Source organism: Geotrypetes seraphini, chromosome 2, assembly GCF_902459505.1.
Source record: "Geotrypetes seraphini chromosome 2, aGeoSer1.1, whole genome shotgun sequence".
In the NCBI taxonomy this organism is placed as follows: domain Eukaryota; kingdom Metazoa; phylum Chordata; class Amphibia; order Gymnophiona; family Dermophiidae; genus Geotrypetes; species Geotrypetes seraphini.
Genome location: NC_047085.1, coordinates 96,777,620 through 96,796,064, shown reverse-complemented (window position 1 = coordinate 96,796,064; position 18,445 = coordinate 96,777,620). Strand labels below are relative to the sequence as shown.

Genomic DNA, 18,445 nt, shown 5'->3' with positions numbered 1-18,445 from the left:
ACGATCCCGGCCTGTGTCAGAGAAGGCTTCCGACGCAGGCCGGATCGTGAGAGGAGCCGCTTAGGCATCTTTAAACTTTAAAAAAAAATCCAGCAAAGAACTAAGGGAGCCGTTTTATCTCCATGCTGCTACAAAGGAACAGGTGAGGGGGAGGGAAATGCTGATGCTGATGCACAGGGAGCAGGCAGGCATGGCAGGCAAGCAGGGGGAGAGGGAAAGGGGCTGCTTTGGGGGAAGGGGTGTGCTGGGGGTACACAGCAATCATGGGCAGGGGATCACAGAGCAGGCAGCCATGGCTCAACAAGGGGAGAGGGAAAGGGGGCTGCTTTGGGGTGAGGGGTTTGCTGGGCCAGACAGCAATCATAGGGGGGAAACAGAAGGGGGCCATGGAGCAGGCAGGCATGGCACAAAAGGGGGCAGGGGCATTGGGAAACGGGGCTGCTTTGGGGGGAAGGGTGTGCTGGGGGCACACACCAATCATGCTGGGGAAGAGAAGGGGGCCACAGAGAGATAGGCAGGCATGGGAGACTGTGCACGAAGCACAAAGCATATGCATCCCCAAGTTCAGAAAAGGGTGCAAAAAAAATAGAACAAAAAACCCAGTGTGGATAACAAGTGCAGTAAAGAAGGCGATAAGCGACAAGAAAGCATCGTTCAGAAAATGGAAAAAAGACCAAACAGAGGAGAACCAAAAAGGGCACAAAGAACACCAGAAAGAGTGTCACCGAGTGGTTAGAAAAGCAAAAAGAGAATACGAAGAGAGACTGGCAAAGGAAGCAACAAACTTTAAGTCGTTCTTCAGATACGTCAAGGGGAAGCAACCGGCGAGAGAAGAAGTGGGACCATTGGACAATGGAGACAGAAAGGGAGTTGTAAAAGAAGAGAAAGAGATAGCTGACAGGTTAAATGAGTTCTTCACGTCAGTCTTCACGATGGAGAATATAACCACCATTCCGGAACCCGAGGAGATCGTAATAGGAGACCAAGACGATAAGCTGGTCGATTTAGAGGTAAGCCAAGAGGATGTACTCAAGCAGATCGACAGACTAAAGAGCGACAAATCGCCGGGTCCGGATGGAATTCACCCAAGGGTACTCAAGGAACTAAAAGACGTAATAGCGGAGCCACTTCGACAGATATGCAACCTATCCTTAAAAACCGGAGAGATCCCGGAGGATTGGAAAATAGCAAATGTCACGCCCATCTTCAAGAAGGGCGCAAGGGGGGACCCGGGAAACTACAGGCCGGTGAGCCTGACCTCAGTCCCGGGAAAGATGATGGAGGCACTGATTAAAGACAGCATCTATGAGCACATCGAAAAAAATGGGCAGCTAAAACCGAGTCAACATGGCTTCTGTAAGGGTAGGTCATGCCTCACAAACTTATTGTACTTCTTTGAGGGAGTGAACAGCCAGGTGGATAAAGGGGAATCTATAGACATCATTTACCTTGACTTCCAAAAAGCCTTCGACAAGGTGCCACACGAGAGACTGCTTAAAAAGATATGGAACCACGGGGTACAAGGGGAGGTCCACCGATGGATCAAAAACTGGCTGGCAAACAGGAAGCAGAGGGTTGGCGTAAAGGGCCACTACTCAGACTGGAAAGGGGTCACGAGCGGAGTTCCGCAGGGGTCGGTGCTGGGACCACTCTTGTTCAATATCTACATAAATGACCTAGAGGCGGGAACTAAGTGTGAAGTCATTAAATTTGCAGATGACACCAAACTATACAGCAGGGCTCAAACCAAGGAAGACTGCGAGGATCTCCAAAAGGATCTAACGCAGCTGGAAAAGTGGGCCGAAAAGTGGCAGATGAGCTTCAACGTGGGGAAATGCAAAGTCATGCACGTGGGGAAAAAGAACCCGATGTTCACATACAAAATGGGGGGAACACCACTAGGGGTTAGTAACCTGGAGAGAGACCTGGGAGTGATGGTAGACGCAACACTGAAGGCATCGGCGCAATGCGCCACAGCCTCTAGGAAAGCAAACAGAATGCTGGGTATCATTAAGAAGGGTATTACGACCAGGACGAAGGAAGTCATCATGCCGCTGTATCGTGCAATGGTACGGCCGCATCTGGAGTACTGTGTCCAGTACTGGTCGCCGTACCTCAAGAAAGACATGGCGGTACTTGAGGGAGTACAGAGAAGAGCAACCAAACTGATAAAGGGAATGGAAAATCTCCCATATTCTGACAGATTGAAGCAGTTGGGACTTTTCTCCCTGGAAAAGCGAAGACTTAGAGGAGACATGATAGAAACCTTCAAGATCCTGAAGGGCATAGAAAAAGTAGACAGGGACAGATTTTTTAAATTAAGGGGCACCACAAGTACAAGGGGGCACTTGGAGAAATTGAAAGGGGACAGGTTTAGAACAAACGCTAGGAAGTTCTTTTTCACTCAGAGGGTAGTGGACACATGGAACGCGCTTCCAGAGGCTGTTGTAGACAAGAAAACATTAAATGGTTTCAAAGAAGGTTTGGATAGATTCCTAGAAGAAAAAGGGATTGGGGGGTATAGATAGGTATAGACCATTGCTCAGGCAATGGGCCATATGGGCCGCCGCAGGAGCGGACCGCTGAGCAGGATGGACCTATGGTCTGCCTCAGCGGAGGCAACTTCTTATGTTCTTATGGGGCAATGGAGAAATACAGGCAGGCAGGGCGCAAGACAGAGACACAGACAGAAAGAATGACAGACAGACAGAGAGCATCCAAGCACAGAGAGAGAAAGGAAAAAAAAAAACCAGTCGTCTACTCTAGCACCCGTTGCACAGGGGGAGAACGAAAGAGATGCTGATGGACAGGGGGTTGAAGAAAAGGAACGGAGGACTAATGTTGGACAGGGGGAGAAGGAAAGAGGTGCTGCTGGACAGGGGGGGGGAGGTAAAACAAAGAGAGAAGGGCTGCTGCTGCATAAGGAGAGCAGTGAAGGGGTGGTGGTGGACACAGGGGAGGTAAAAGGAAGGGAAAATGGACAGGGGGAGCAGGCAAGGGGTGGTGATGGACAGCCAAGGAAAAAGAAAGGCAGAAAGAAAAAAAGCGGCTAAGGAGAGAGAGAGAAAGAAATAAAGACAGACACACACACATATGTTCTAGCACCCGTTAATGTAACGGGCTTAAAGACTAGTATGTAATACAATGGTGGATTGGTAACCAGTGTGCACTCTTTAGCAAATGGGTAACGTGGTCAAATATCTTCTTATTCGTTATAATTTTTATGGCGGTGTTTTGTATTAATTGTAAACGTCGGATGTCTTTTTGACAGACACCTTTACATAAGGAATTACAATAATCGAGTTTGGAAATTATGAGGGAGTGTATTAAAATATTAAGAGACTGAGGATCAAGAATGTTAGCTAAGAATCTGATCATTCTGAGTTTCCAAAAACAATTCTTGACAACTGCACTAATCTGAAGGCGGTAGGACAGTTTATTATCAATCATTACACCAAGGATTTTGACTGAACTAATGGAGTTTATCGGTGTGCCATTGATAGTAATTGGAGATGTTGAATGAATATTTTCTTTCCATGGAAAAAGGAGACAATTGATTTTGGAGATATTTAACGAAAGCATATTATCACAAAGCCATTGGCTGATCTTATCTAATTTTGAGTTGACGAGATTGATGTCATTAGGATTGTCATTTTTAATTAATTTTATAAATTGTATAAATTGTATTTCTCCCTTTTACCTACTTGTTTCAGTTTGTATTAATAGAACATAATGATTAGTCTGTATAATAGTTTTATTTGTATTTGTATTTGTCATCCCTAGCTTTTACAATTATGTAATATGCATTGAAATATTGGATATTGCGTAAAATCAAAATTTAATAAACTTGAAACTTGATGCACAGCAGATAAATCCAGAGACTCACTAGTGGGATAGTGCACATCTACCAGCAGGTGGAGATAAAGAACTGATTTGCAGGTGCTCCTCTTGGATGGAACTTCTCTTGGCCAATTAGTATTGCTCTTTGCCCAAGCATCAAGAACAATCAAACTGCACAAGTAAAAAACTCTTTCCCATAAACGTCAGATTGAAAAACACCTGAACTGAAGCCAACTACCTAAACAAACATGCAACATGAACACTCCGGGAGGGTACCAACAGCCCGGGGGGGGGGGCAGTTATATCCCCTAAAGTCGGCACCGCTCGTCAAACACCCCTAAACTCCACTGATGCAAAAGCAACAGGAGAATAGAGCTCTTCTAGTCAAAGAAGCCAGGAGCTACAGGAATGGCATCCATCCGCCTTCTGGAGATACAGCATACTAATTGGCCAGGAGAAGTTCTATCCAAGAGAAGCACCTGCAAATCAGCTCTCCATCTCCATCTGCTGGTAGATGTGCGCTATACCACTAGTCTCTGGATTCATCTATTGCTGTTGCTAAGGAAACCAGCCTTATATAATGGCTACCCTAACTAAAAAATAGGTACAAAGCCAGTCTTTCAAAAGTATTCTTCCAGTTGTGTGTGGCCTATATAAAATGGAAAATACAAAACATAAAAAAACTAGATTCCTTCTTGGTTTTCATCCTCTGCTTCATTTAAAAAAAAAAAAAAAATTCCTGATGGAGCTTTTAGAGTTTAGCATTTCTTGTCCTACAGGACAAATCTATACTGTTTAATATTGAGCAGAACAGGTCATGCCTTTTGTGCACCATCATAGCGGTTTGTAGTTTTAATTCCTCTCAGCAGCAGCTACAGTCACCTGTTTCCAAGACTACCTTTTTTAAAAAACAAACTGTATATCACATTTTGGAAGCCAGAATGTCATTGTTCCTGTGTTCTTTTTCAGCTCTATGCAATACACTAGGCTCAGGCTACAGCTACAGCGGAGGTAACCAGCTGCGTCTGGGAGCCCAGTTGTTGTTCTGATTGGCAGAGTTCCATCTTCAAGCGATTTCCATGGGAGTGGATAATGTCCAGGCAGATTACCTCAGCAACGTTAGACACGGAAGAGTTGATATTATCTGCAAAAATGTTCCAAGCCATCATTCGTCACTGGTCCACCCAAATTTTGACCTGATGGCTACAGTGAGCAACAAGAGAGTGGACCATTTCTTCAGTCGAAGATATGAGCCCAGAAGCACAGGGCTGAATTCCCTAGTCTAGCAATGGCCAAAGAAGAGGCTCTTGTACGTGTTTCCTCCATGGCCCTTGATAAGCGTGGATACTCCACAGAATAGCAAGCCACACAGGGACAGTGGTGCATATGGCACAGATTGGCCACGGTGTCCTTGGTATATGGACAAGGTATGTCTACAGAGGGACAAATGTCTCAGACTACAGGTACATCCTGATCTTCTCTCTCAGGGCCCAGTGTAAGTGCTCTGACCCTCACAGGAATTCTATGAACGTCAGAGAATGTACTGTGCCGGCCCACTCTAAAAACTTCTAGCTTAGCTTGATAAAAGGGGCTATAAATTTGCTACACTGGAGATTTAGAGGGGTGATTCTAAGCTACAGACAGTACGTTGGATGATTTTATCTTGTCTAAGGATCTCAAGGTTGTGAAATAATGTGACCAAAGCCAAAAAATGTTAGGTTCCATAAAGGACAAAACAGAAAATTACTGGAAGTTGTAGAGACTAATAATTTGTGTAAAGCAAAATAGATAACACTTACCCATTATTTAAGAAATGTCTAACTTCTGCACAAGTTTTCACAGCAAGATTCTGTAAGCAAAACCAACACAACTGTTTAAAGCAGTTCCTTCATTGCAAAATGTACAGATGCAGTATTGGATTTTGTGTACCACATTCCAAGGACAGAATTAAATGAAACTCACACCCTAGCATTCTTGTGGTACATATTTCAAATGATTCTTCATTTTAACACTGTGCCTTCTTTCAAGTACAAGTGTCATTGCCTGAGTTTGGCTCCAGACTTGAACACCATTTGTCACCACAAGAGGGAGAAGCAAACAGTTTTTAACTACCGGTAGATCTCTCAGTACAATGGCCAATGCTGGGTAAGTTACTTTGTAAAAATATTAGAGTTACTAGTTACTGCAAGGAAAAAGTAATATTTATTTAATGAAAGTAATATGTTAAGTTACTGTGGAAAGTAATATGTTACTTTTAGTTACTTTTTACTTCTTGAATTTAAAAACAGCTGCTTTGACAGTACATAGAATTAGTTCTAGCAACTGGAAATCCATCCATTACGAAGAAAACATTTACACAGAAAATGCTCGTCCTCAAAATATAGGAATACAATAGAATTAGAGAGAGAGATTTAAATCAAATAAGAAAACCCCCCCCAAAAAGAGTTAGCATATGAGTGCAGAAATCAATCTATATTCAGCAGTCCTTGGCAGAGCCACCTTCTGGCCTCAATACCAGCAAAGAAACAAACTTGTTCAATCAGAATGGCTTATAAGGTTCCAGTTTTGAAGTGTCATTTAGAAATAGGGCCAATGACAATTTTCTTGCATCAAGACACAGTTTTTGAACTATAACATTGGCTAATGCTTTAACTAAAACAGTTCCTATTACAATGAAGGAACAATGTAATGTTTGTCATTCTGCATCTTCTTGGGCATCAAAAATTTGCTGCCCTTGCTAAAAATTTAGCCAATTTAGCCTTTCAAACAGAAGAACTTGAAGGCAAATCTGTACTATACTTTAAAAGAAGTGCCTTGATACAAGGAAACTGATACACTGATTGCTTCAGGAGAATTGTTATTTAGAAATAGGTCCAAATCAGCATCATTTGTCACAGCCACTCAATTTTAATTTTTTATTGGTTTTGCAATTTTATAATTTTAATTATAATGTGCCACAAAAAACATTTGCTCCATTTAGTGTGCCGGAGCTTAAAAAGTTTGAGACACTGTGCTAGAGCAAACATAATCCCCTACAATACCACTGTGCTAATTGTTGTGGCTATCACACACAAACAAACAAAGCGGATGTACTTTTTAACCTATGTGACCCATTTATTGAGTGTATAGGAAAAGGTGAAAAACAAGTATGGTGGGCTATCCAGAGTTTCTTCTATATCCTCTGTTAGGTTTGAGCCAACCTTTCAGGTGGATAGAGAGGGAGGGGTCTTTTTTATGATGGGAGTGGTTGGAGTTAATAAGGTTTCATCAGTTCTTGGATATTGGAGAAATGGTCCCTTCTGAAGAGCTACAAGAACTTTATCATCTTCCGGCGGCCTTTTTGAAAAGGCCAAGAGCAGGCAGGCCTCTCCCACTGAGGGCCATGCCAAAGGGGCTTTTAAGCAGCCCTTCGAGCGGACCAAGCAGGACCAACAGGCCCAGGAAGACAAATCAGCAGCCTCTAGCCCTCGCCTCCTGCTCCACTGAAGACCAAACAGAACCTAGAGATCAAACAGACAGACCGGTGATTCATGACCCTGCTCCCAGCCCCACTGAAGCCCTAGCCCTCCCACAATACCTCTCAAGAATAAACCTTGACTTACAGCCTTCATGCAGGTGGCAGCTTTGATATCATAGTAAAAGACCTCATTCAGATTAACCTCCTAGAATTCGAACTCAAAAACATTGAAATTCTAGCATGTCAGTTCTCCAATCCAAATCTAATAACCCTTCTCACCTGTATCCTCTTCTACGTGACTCCCAAAAACGGGACCAATGTAAAGGACATTTTCCACAATGTCATGTTCAAAATCTCCCTCACCTCTCCTAACTACATACTACTAGGGGACCTAAACCTCCACCTGGAATCAAAAAACGACAACAGTCACTGACCTACTCACTTTTCTGCAAGATCTAGACTAGTCCTGGCTACTCTTCTGTTCCATGCACATAAAAGGCCACCACCTAGACCTAGTTGCCACCTCTTCAACCTTCTATATACTCCTCAGAAGGCAGTTGGCACAAGCACTCTGGTCAGATCACTATATATTTAAATTCAAGTTTAACTGGCAACAATCCAGAACCAACAAAACTATATCTCCAACTGCAATTCTAACCAGAGGACCAATCGACAAAGCCACCTTTTGGCAAATTTGCCGACTCCCCATCAGAAAACTTCTATACAGCCTGGGAGTCCTTCAGTGACAATACTCTAAATTGCCTTGCACCTAAACGGCTCATGCTCAAATGCCTGAGGAAATCAGACAAATGGTTTAAAAGTGCTAAAGTCAGATGCCTGGAACACACATGGAACAAGACTAAAGAGAAGACACCAAACTGAAATGGTGTGAGAAATCACGAGAATATGCATTCAAGCTGAAAGAAACACAAAAACTACTACTCCTCCCAAATAAACCAGCACGGCCTCGATTCAAAGGAGTTATTCAAACTAGTCAACAACCTTATCGATGTCATACCTCTAACAAGCCCACCCATGACCTCCATCCCTCTGCCAATGTCCTCACTCACTATTTTAGATCAAAAATTCAAACGGCAAGAGCCTCCCTCAACACAAACCATTCCACTGAACTCAAGAAATCGCACACTCCAAGCCGACATGATCTGGAGCTCCTTCTCTGACCCACCTTGGTCTCAATTTCACTTCCTATTTAAAAAAATACGTGCAAACATACTCTCCCATCGACTCCTGCCCACCCGCTATGTCTAAAGCCTCCAATAAGTTCCTGGCAGATCTTTATTCCTGGCTAACAAGCACACTAAATAGAGGTAATTCCCAGCAAATAGAAGACACATCATTATCAGACCCATTATAAAAGACAAGAAAAACACCACTTCTCAACCTCACAACTACAGGCCCATTGCCCTAACCCCACTCTTCACAAAACTGATGGAGGGGATAGTACAAATCCAACTGATGAACAACCTGGAACACTTTATGCTACACCATGATTCCCAATCTGGCTTCAGCCAGTCATACAGCACTGATACAGTAATTGCATCTATACAATCTACTATGCATAGGTCTAAACGCGCTCATAATCCAACTGAACCTTAGCAGTGCTTTCGACCTCATGACCTGCTGCTATCCTGCCTAGATGCCTATGGACTATCAGGAAACATACTTAACTGGTTCCAAGGCTTCCTGAAATCCCGCAGCTACCAAGTGAAGATTGGGGATACACTATCTACAGCATGGACCAGCAAATGTGGCATCCCACAAGGCTTCCCACTGTTGCTCTTGCTTTTCAACATCTACCTTTCCTCCCTAGGGGACTCAGCAGTCTAAACATCTCCCACTATAGCTATGCCAACGACTTCACAATTGTCTTCTCTGCCACATCCCCAACACCCACAGAAATTCACAGAATAGACACCATCCTGTCTACCATAGAAAACTGGATGGCCCATTTCAAATTAAAACTAAACACTGAGAAAACCAAATTCTTCTTAGCCACAGCCACCAACTTCTCTATAAACTCCCTAGCCCTAAGAGGAACCAACTTCCCCATCTCACCTACAATCAGAATCCTGGGAGTGCATCTTGACATGTCTGCCCAAGTCAACCATGTCACATGCAAAGGCTTCAATGCACTCTGGAAATTCAGATCCATTAGAAAATACAAACTCTAGTCCTAAGCATCATAGACTAGTAGTGCATCATCATCTATCTAGCAGGTCTACGCAAACACTTCCAGAACTAAGCATCATCCAAAATACTGTAGTGAGGCTCATATTCAACCTGAAAAATTTGACCACATCACACCTTTCTATTAAAAACTGCAATGGCTGAAAACACAAGGCAACAAAAAAAATTTTTTTCGGAATCATCCAACAGCACAGCACATTTTTCTAAATCAGTTCTTCACCCTTTCAGATCCATTATTAGTTTTTTTTTAAGTCATGTAAACTTTTAAAAGTTACGACTAATGTTAGTTTATAGTGTTTTAGCATATCGGGTTTTAAGAACTGCAGCATCAACTTAAAGAAATGTTGCAGTATCTTCGGTAGAGAAAACAAAAAAAACAACATGCCAAATAAGCACACAGCATAGCATAATTATACTTCGGTCAAATAAGCACACAGCACTCTCCATTGAATCTGATCTATTGAATGTTTCTTCGAGGTCCAATGTTGGACCAAAGGAGCTGAAAGGGCTCCTGTGGTGATACGAGATTTGTGTTTGTTCAATTGCAGCTGGACGGGCCGTTTTGTATGACCCACGTATATGAGAGGGCAGGGACACAAATCTCGCATCACCACAGGAGCCCTTTCAGCTCCTTTGGTCCAACATTGGACCTCGAAGAAACATTCAGTAGATCAGATCCAATGGAGAGTGATCGATGGTTTGGGGAGAGGGCAACAGGGAGGAAAATTAAATTTTTTTATAACAGAGGTGGATTTACCGCCTCAATACAGTAATTCCTTTTGGGCTCAATTTAGAACTGGAATGGTTATCTTTAATATGAGGTTCCCTCAGGGGGGGAGGGGGGTCCCCTATATTATCTGTCAAAGAATTAAGTATTCCATGAATAGGAGCGTTACAGCACTTAAGAGAGTTTAAAGTTTTCGGTGAACATTCCCCCCGGCTGGCCTGTTGGTACCGTCCTTGCAATGTCACTGATAGCTGACCAGGAGGTATTTAGAATGAAGAGGAACACGCCGCGGCCATCTTGATAACAGGAACTCGGTTGTCGTTATGTGGGTGATTAGCTTCACAAAGGTGGGAATTATTTTAAGTGTTCTGATGTAGATTTAAATGTTTAGGATATTGTGAAGACATTGATTCATAATGATAAAGTTTATTAATAACGCAGGTTTTATTGTTGTAGGGATAGTAGCCCTGAAGAAACCCTCTGGGTGAAACATGTCGGCTTATGTATCCCTCGGAACCTGACCACTCAAGTTAAGTATTAAATAAATTATAAATTATTTAAATTGGAAAGGTATAACTAATTACATTCAACTAAAAATATAAAAAATTTATGTAAGAGACCCGGTGAAGATCAAATGCATAAAGCCAGATACTATGAAATACACTTGAGTATCTTGGTGGCATTTCTGAGGGTCTTGGTGATCAACATTATATGAGAGGGGAATAAAGAGGCAGCTGAAGTCAGCATATTCATATGATATACTCTCTTACCTAGGTACGCTGATTATCCAATTAAGATTTTGTCATACGGTGCGCATCAAATTGCCCAGAATTTATAAGGACAATAGTATCTTGTTTGCCACATGGAGCACTTTAAAAGTGTTATGTGGGACGCAGTTATCTCCTACATCTCCAATAGACAGGCATAAAAACAGGTTATTGGGTATAATGATTGGGGTAGCCATCCAAATGATTACAAAAACTGGAATAGTGACAGATTGAATTTCACTTTTTGGTGGAATTCGTTATGCTTGTGTTTTAGATATGAGAAAATGATTTCTGAGCAAAGAGGTGACAAATGGTTTAATCTGTCGTGGGGTCCATTGACCAAATTTATTGATTCTAATTGAATGGGTTTTCCCTTTTACTTTTGATTATAATATATACACCCAGGGAAGGGGAAAAAGTGGGAGGGAGAAGGATAGTGTATAGAGTCTTGTTTATTATTGATTTGTAAATAGTATTGTATGGTTATCTTGAATACATTGAAATCAGGGGGGTGAAAATTATTCTTATGTATTCTATTGTTGGATATAAGTGCTGTTTTTTCAAATAACTTGTATGAATTCTTATATGCACTATTTTAGATTGAAAATGAATAAAGATATACAGAAACCTTAATAACAACATTCCATTAACTGAATGTTTTTTGTGAAAACGTTCTCTTTGCTCGTCATTCACCATGCCAAGATTTTCCAGAAAAAATTCAAGAAGTGAGTGCAAAAAGTGTATTTTTAATGACTTGCGACAATCAAGTTTCTGATATGAGTCAAGGAGATTGTGAACTCCTTCCTTGTATGAAGAAGACTTATGGTTGCCCAGAAAGTTTTTCACTAATCACCTGAATGCCTCCAAGCTTCAAGCTCAGTTGCTGAGAGCGATTGCTTAAAATTTTCATCCTGCATAACAGACTTGATCTGTGGGTCTATAAAATATCCCTTCCTTTAGTTTTGCAGTGCTGATTTTTGAAAATTTCTTAACAAGATTTTGAAAACCTGATGAGTTTGCTTTACCCATGGCCTTTACCAGGTTCTTCATCAACCCCAACTTGATATGAAGAGGTGGCAGAAATATTTTATGGAGGATCCACCAATAGCATAAATTTCACATTGCTTGTCCCTGGGTTAAAGGTATCCCTCAGCTGCCAGACACACTTGACATAATGTTCAGCTGTAGATCTGCTATCCCACAAACACAGAAAACAGCAGTATTTAGTGAATCATCCTTGCATTCCCATTAGCATGCTAATAACCTTCAGATCACCACAGATGTCCCACTGGTGTTTATAACCGATTGCTTCTAAGTAAATTCTTCATATTCTCATATGCCTCCTTTAGATGAGCAGAATGAGCAATTGGTACACTTGGTTTGGAATTTCCGTTCTGCAGTAACACTGCCTTCAAGCTTCTCTGTGAAGAATCAATAAAGAGACGCCATTCATCTGGACAATGCACTTGTGACAAACTGTTGAAGAGCGCGTTTATGTCATGATAAAAACATAATGAGCCATTTACAGTGAAGAATTTTGTTAAGTTATGATCCCTTTTTCTGTAATGAGTTATATTAGCATCTTTTACAAGCTAGTGCTTTTGCTTAAGCCTTGAAGCAAGAAAACACAGAAAACAGCAGTATTTAGTGAATCATCCTTGCATTCCCATTAGCATGCTAATAACCTTCAGATCACCACAGATGTCCCACTGGTGTTTATAACCGATTGCTTCTAAGTAAATTCTTCATATTCTCATATGCCTCCTTTAGATGAGCAGAATGAGCAATTGGTACACTTGGTTTGGAATTTCCGTTCTGCAGTAACACTGCCTTCAAGCTTCTCTGTGAAGAATCAATAAAGAGACGCCATTCATCTGGACAATGCACTTGTGACAAACTGTTGAAGAGCGCGTTTATGTCATGATAAAAACATAATGAGCCATTTACAGTGAAGAATGTTGTTAAGTTATGATCCCTTTTTCTGTAATGAGTTATATTAGCATCTTTTACAAGCTAGTGCTTTTGCTTAAGCCTTGAAGCAAGAAGTTCTACTTTTTCTTTTGAAAGATTTAAAATAGATCACGAATAAGATCATTGAGCTCAGCTTGTGTAAAGGTGTCTGGTTCTGAATCTTCATCATTCACATCAGGATCAGATAATTCTGGATTGTGACCAGCTTCATCACATTCTGGATTGTGTATCATCATCACATTGTGCATCATCATCACATTCCTCATCATGTTCCACAGAAACAAGTCCATCTTGTAGAGGTATAGGGACAGGCAGTGAGTCATCATGAGGAACAGTCCTAATAGCAGAATCCAGAGTAGGATATATAATTTTGTGTTTAGTTTTAGCTGAGAATCCACTTGTGGTCACAAGGCTAAAGTAGCAATCTTAAATATGGTCTCGCGATTCCCTCCATATCATTGGGATTGCAAATGACATCACTGCCTTTTGTTGATTGAGCCAGTCACAAAGTCCATTGGAACAACTAGTACAGATGATATGTGAAGCCCAAGACTTATCCTGATCACTCATTGGACAGCCAAAGTACAATTTGTATACCTTCTTCAGATCTACAGTAATTGGGGGACATTGTGCTTTCGTCATGAATGAACCACAGACATAACAGAAACTATCTGGATGATTAGTACAATGTCTTGGCATGATAAAGACTGATATTAATCACCTTCTGTAGCATAAAACCCCCCCAAAGACAACGCATATTACTTACTATCTGGGGAAAAATACTGGGGGGGGGGGGGGAAAATGAGGCGTCACACACACAGATACATCCGATTTTTATATATAGATGGAGCTGCTTTGACCAACTGTGTGAAGCTTGGGGAATGATGACACACAGTTAGTTAACAGTATATAAGGAAGTGCAGCTGTGGTGGAGTAATCACTGAATACAAGTCTATTGATACCAGAAGACTGGAATAAATATCCGGGCAACGCCGGGTGATCAGCTAGTAATATCTAATAAGCCTCATTACAAAAATGTGATGTGCTAGTGAAAAACACCACAGATTTGAAATCAGCATGAAAAATACTACAAAATCCACCCAACATTAACTCTAATGAAAATGATGTGTTGATCTGTGAAATTGAGAGCAGTGTTTTTCAAATTTGGGTGTCTCTTCTATAAAGCTCTGCACGGTCTACTGCCTAATTACCTCACCTACCAGTTCATATTTGCTAGACCCGGATGATCCACTCGACCTCAGTCATTCTTCACCTTCCCCTCAATCAAGGGATATGCCCACAAAAAATTCATCAACAGACCACCTCCAAGGATCCTGAATGGAGCCAAATGGTCAGAACATCCACATCCTATATGAACTTCAGAAAGCTCCTCAAAACACACCTCTTGCCCAAAACCAACAACCCACCTTAAAACCCCAGAAAAACTCTGCCGACTCCATTGCTTCAACTCCATGTTGCTACTCTCAGATTATGAACTCCCTTCTTGGTTAGGTCCTCTTAATTCCCTCTCTGCAATCCTCCAGTCTCTCAGTTCTCTTCTCCTTTAACGTAGCTCGCTGACTCTTCTCAGCCACTTTTATGTAAACCGCTTTGAACTGAAAGGCACTCATGATATATAAATAAAGATTTATGTTGTTGGCTCAGGCAGGTTCCTGATGATGCACATCATTTTGAAAATCTATGTCTGGCCCTGGGAAAGTTAAAAGGCCCCATTTCTATTTTATATCTTTTTTAGTATAAGGGAATTTAGAAAATATTATTTTGTGTCTTTCTAGGAAACTGATGTGTAGACTGAATTAACTTGTAGTGAATGGAAAAGGGTGTTCCATGAAGTACAAAAATCCTCTATTTGTGTATTAAGGAAAAAACATACAAGGTTCATTCACGCTGGTATTATACTCAAGAAAAAATTAAAACTATGTTTCCCAATGTAGCCACTGGATGTATGCTGGAAATGTTTGTAGGAGAAAGGTTCATATCACATCTGGTGGTCTTGTGGAAACATCCAAGTGTTTTGGTCTACAATTGTACATCATATGGGAGTGGGTCTGAGTTCCTCATTTCCCTTGGTCCCTAAAGCTTGTCTTCTTGGTATATACAATAAATGAGGCTGAGATGGCATGTGTGCATCTTAAACATATGTGTCTAGCAGCTGCCAAGTGTGTAATAGCAGCCAAGTGGAAACATTCCAGTGGGCCTACATTTCAGGATTGAAAAGTTAACTGATAAATATCATGGTCATAATGCCAGACAGGAAATATGGATTCAACTTCTTGACTTGATCTCACAGGAGGGAATATGTGTTAGTATCAGATTGAATGTTCTCGTATAAGTAGGAGGGGAAAGGATCCAAGGTGCAGTTGCAAGATTTTAACTTGAGGCAGAGTTTAGAGACTTGGGAGTCGGAAACGAGCTCAAAGGCGGTCCAGGATCTATCGGCTGGGATATGGTTGGCCTCGGTTAGATTAGGGGTGGAGGTAGTGAGCACCAGAGAGTTGTAAGCGGGGGTTGGGGGAAAGGAGCATCGTAAGGTAGTCACTTTCTCATTGAATTTTGCAAGATCGTTAGCAGATGGAAAAGAGGGGAGTGAGGAGGAATCGTGTTTAGAGGATATGGAACGCCAAATGTTGAACAAAGTGTTACTTTGGTTGCTGGAGCTGCAGATTTTGTTACCGTAGTAGTTCTTCCTTGATTTTTTTAATTCGGTGTTGTAGAACTTAATGGAAGTCCTCCAGGACTGTCTGTGAGTGGGGGATTTGGATTTTTTCCATTTTCGTTCTAGTGTTCAACATTTCTGCTTTAGTTGTCTGTGGAGGGGAAGGTACCAGGGGGCCTTGCGGGTGTAGGAGACCGTTTTAGTGGATAGTGGAGCAAGGGAGTGGTAGGTGGTCTCAGAGAGGGTGATCCAATTGTGCCAGTTGGATTCAGGGTTTGGAGGGTTGGGGATGGTGGGAATTAGGTTGAGGAATTTGGCCCAGAACAAATCGCTCGCAATTTTTTTCCGGAAGGTAAAAGGATTGGGGAACGAGGGGGGGGGGGGTTCGAGGTGGGACATGAAAATGGGGAGGCAGAAAGTTTTTATGTGAAGTTGGAGTATTCAATGCATTAGGTGAGATTTTCTTTGGAAGGCACAGATCCAGGCCAGTTCCCCAGCCCAAAAAGACACGGATGAGGCAAAGTCCGAAAGTCCCGCACCCTCCCCCAGCACGCTACGGCACAAGTTTCAAATTCGCCGATCTAGTGCCCATCCGGCGCAATCAATGTCCAAATCCAATAGATTAGGGGCTGGGGAGTCCATCCCAACTGATTTCGAATCAAATCGAGGGGTTTATGAGGCAGAATTTAAAATTAGAAAAAAATATTGATTTTAAAATCTAAGATGGCAGTCACAAATTTGCACCAAAAACAGCAAAAATACAAAATCCAAAAATAAAAAAATAGTGATTTGGGCTCTAGAGAGGTGCGGGACCTGAACCCTACCTACAGAAACTGTGAAAAACAGTTTAAACTGATTTACAAGTCCACCCCCGAAGTTTCCATAGGAAATAATGGAGGTACTCACAATCTTTGCAGTAGTGCTGCCCGATTTTCGATTCGAATCAGGTGAATTGAATCGAATCAATTCAATTAAAAAAAACCCAAACCCCCCCAAAAAAAACAAACACAAAACAAAACACAAAAAACAAAATCGACCTCCTGATTCGATGACTGACCCTCCCCCCTGCCTTCCTAAAGCAGGAGCGGCAGCGCTGCCTCTTGCTGGCCATCCACTGCTGCTCCTGCTTGAGGAGGGAGGTTCAGTCGGAAAGACCTGCATGTTCCCCCAGCATCCCCGCTCTTACCTTAAGCTAATACAGCAGCCTGCAGGATCACCGGTGCTGTAGTGATCCTTGCAGCTGCCCGTCGTCCTCAGCGGCACGTTCTCTCTGCTATGGTCCCTCCCCTCCTCTGACGTCAGGGGCAGAATCGCGGCAGAGGGAACGTGCCACTGAGGACGGCAGCTGCAGGGATCACTATAGCACCAGTGATCCTGCAGGCTGCTGTATTAGCTTAAGGCAAAAGCAGGGGGAACATGCAGGCTTGCTGAGGGAGCAGGCCTTCACCGGGGGTGGGGAGGGGCAGTATAACACATTTGCTGTACTCGTATGTTGAAGATTGAGAGATGCCTGCCAGGCCTGTGCAGAGGGAGGAGGAGGAGGAGGAAGGGGCAAGAGAGAGTAAGAGAGGGGAGGGGAGATGCCAGACCTGGGGTAAAGTGAAGGGAAGAGAGAGACCAAACAAAAAAGAGGGTGAGGAAAGCAGAGGAGAGGTGCTGGACTAATGGGAGAGAGAAATGCAAGACCACAGGGGGAAGGGTACAAGAGGGACAGATACTGCTCCAAAGTAGGTGGGTAGGGTGGAGGATGGCAGGAGAGATAGTAGGAGAAAACCTGTACCTGGGGAAGGAGATACAGGAGGTAAGGAAGCGAGAAGGAAGAAGCTGGATATGGGGAGAGACATGAAACAGAGAAAAGATGCTGGGCATGGAGGGACAGGGACACAGAAGTGAGATGCTGGATATGAGAAAGGATTCAGAGGGAGGATGGATGGTGGACAGGGGAAGCTGGGGGAACATGCAGGCCTGATGTAGAAGTACTAGGAGGGAGGGAAGGGGGTTGAAAGAGACGTGCATATACTGAACTGGTGGGGAGGGAGGGGGAATAAATAATGGGTCTAAAAACAGAGGAGAGGGAGAGAGATGGACAATGGGATCTAGGGAGGAAAGGAACAGAAAGGAGAGAAGTTGGACACAAGGGATTGTGTGGAAGGGAGGGATAGAGATACTGGATAGGAGGGTAGTTGGGAAGAGAAAGGGAGAGCTGGTGGACCCTGGGGTGGTGGGGAAGGAGGGAGAGATGCTAGATGAAAGTGTAGTTAAGAAAAGGAAGGATGGTGGATCTAGGGATAGTGGAGACCACCGCTACAGCTGTGGGGGGATGGAGATGAAAAAAGGAAAGATGCCAGACCTCCGGGGGAGGGAAGGAAAACAGAAGAGGAGGACAGAGATGGAAGATGGATGCCTAGCACAGAGAAAGAAGAAAGAAGGAGACCCCAGCAAGCGAGTTTCCAGAAGACAACCAGAGCCTGTGACCAACATGATTTGAAAAATAACCAGACAACAAAAGGTAGAGAAAATAATTTTATTTTCTGTTTTGTGATTACAATATGTCAGATTTGAAATGTGTATCCTTCCAGAGCTGGTGTTAGACTGTGAACATGAGCTAGGATTTAACAGAGAGAGGAAAAGTATTTTTTTTGTTTGTTTACACCACAGGACCAGTATGGGTAGGAGAGAGCAAAAAGGATGAAGAGGCTATAAAATAAACCCACCAGGATGTTTGAAAAAAACAAAACAAAACAAAAAATCCCACCCAATTGGGCAGGAAAATCAAATCGAAAATTTTTTTTTTTTTC

General features: G+C 42.6%; 1 protein-coding gene and 1 long non-coding RNA gene across 3 annotated transcripts in view; one reads left to right on the top strand and one right to left on the bottom strand.

Annotated features, from left to right (window-relative positions):
* The window catches only part of LOC117355169, a 69,634-nt gene extending 58,867 nt beyond the window's left edge, over window positions 1–10,767 (top strand). The window contains exons 2-3 of the long non-coding RNA XR_004538316.1: window positions 4,810–5,985; window positions 10,689–10,767. This is a non-coding gene — a long non-coding RNA (uncharacterized LOC117355169). The remainder of the gene's footprint in view (window positions 1–4,809; window positions 5,986–10,688) is intronic.
* Window positions 1–18,445, bottom strand: part of ELOC (elongin C) — a 46,598-nt gene that overhangs the window by 10,086 nt on the left and 18,067 nt on the right. For both annotated transcript variants that reach the window (XM_033933318.1, XM_033933319.1), the window contains one exon: window positions 5,640–5,689. In XM_033933318.1, coding sequence (XP_033789209.1) covers window positions 5,640–5,643 — 4 coding nt within the window. In that variant the 5' untranslated portion in view covers window positions 5,644–5,689. The remainder of the gene's footprint in view (window positions 1–5,639; window positions 5,690–18,445) is intronic.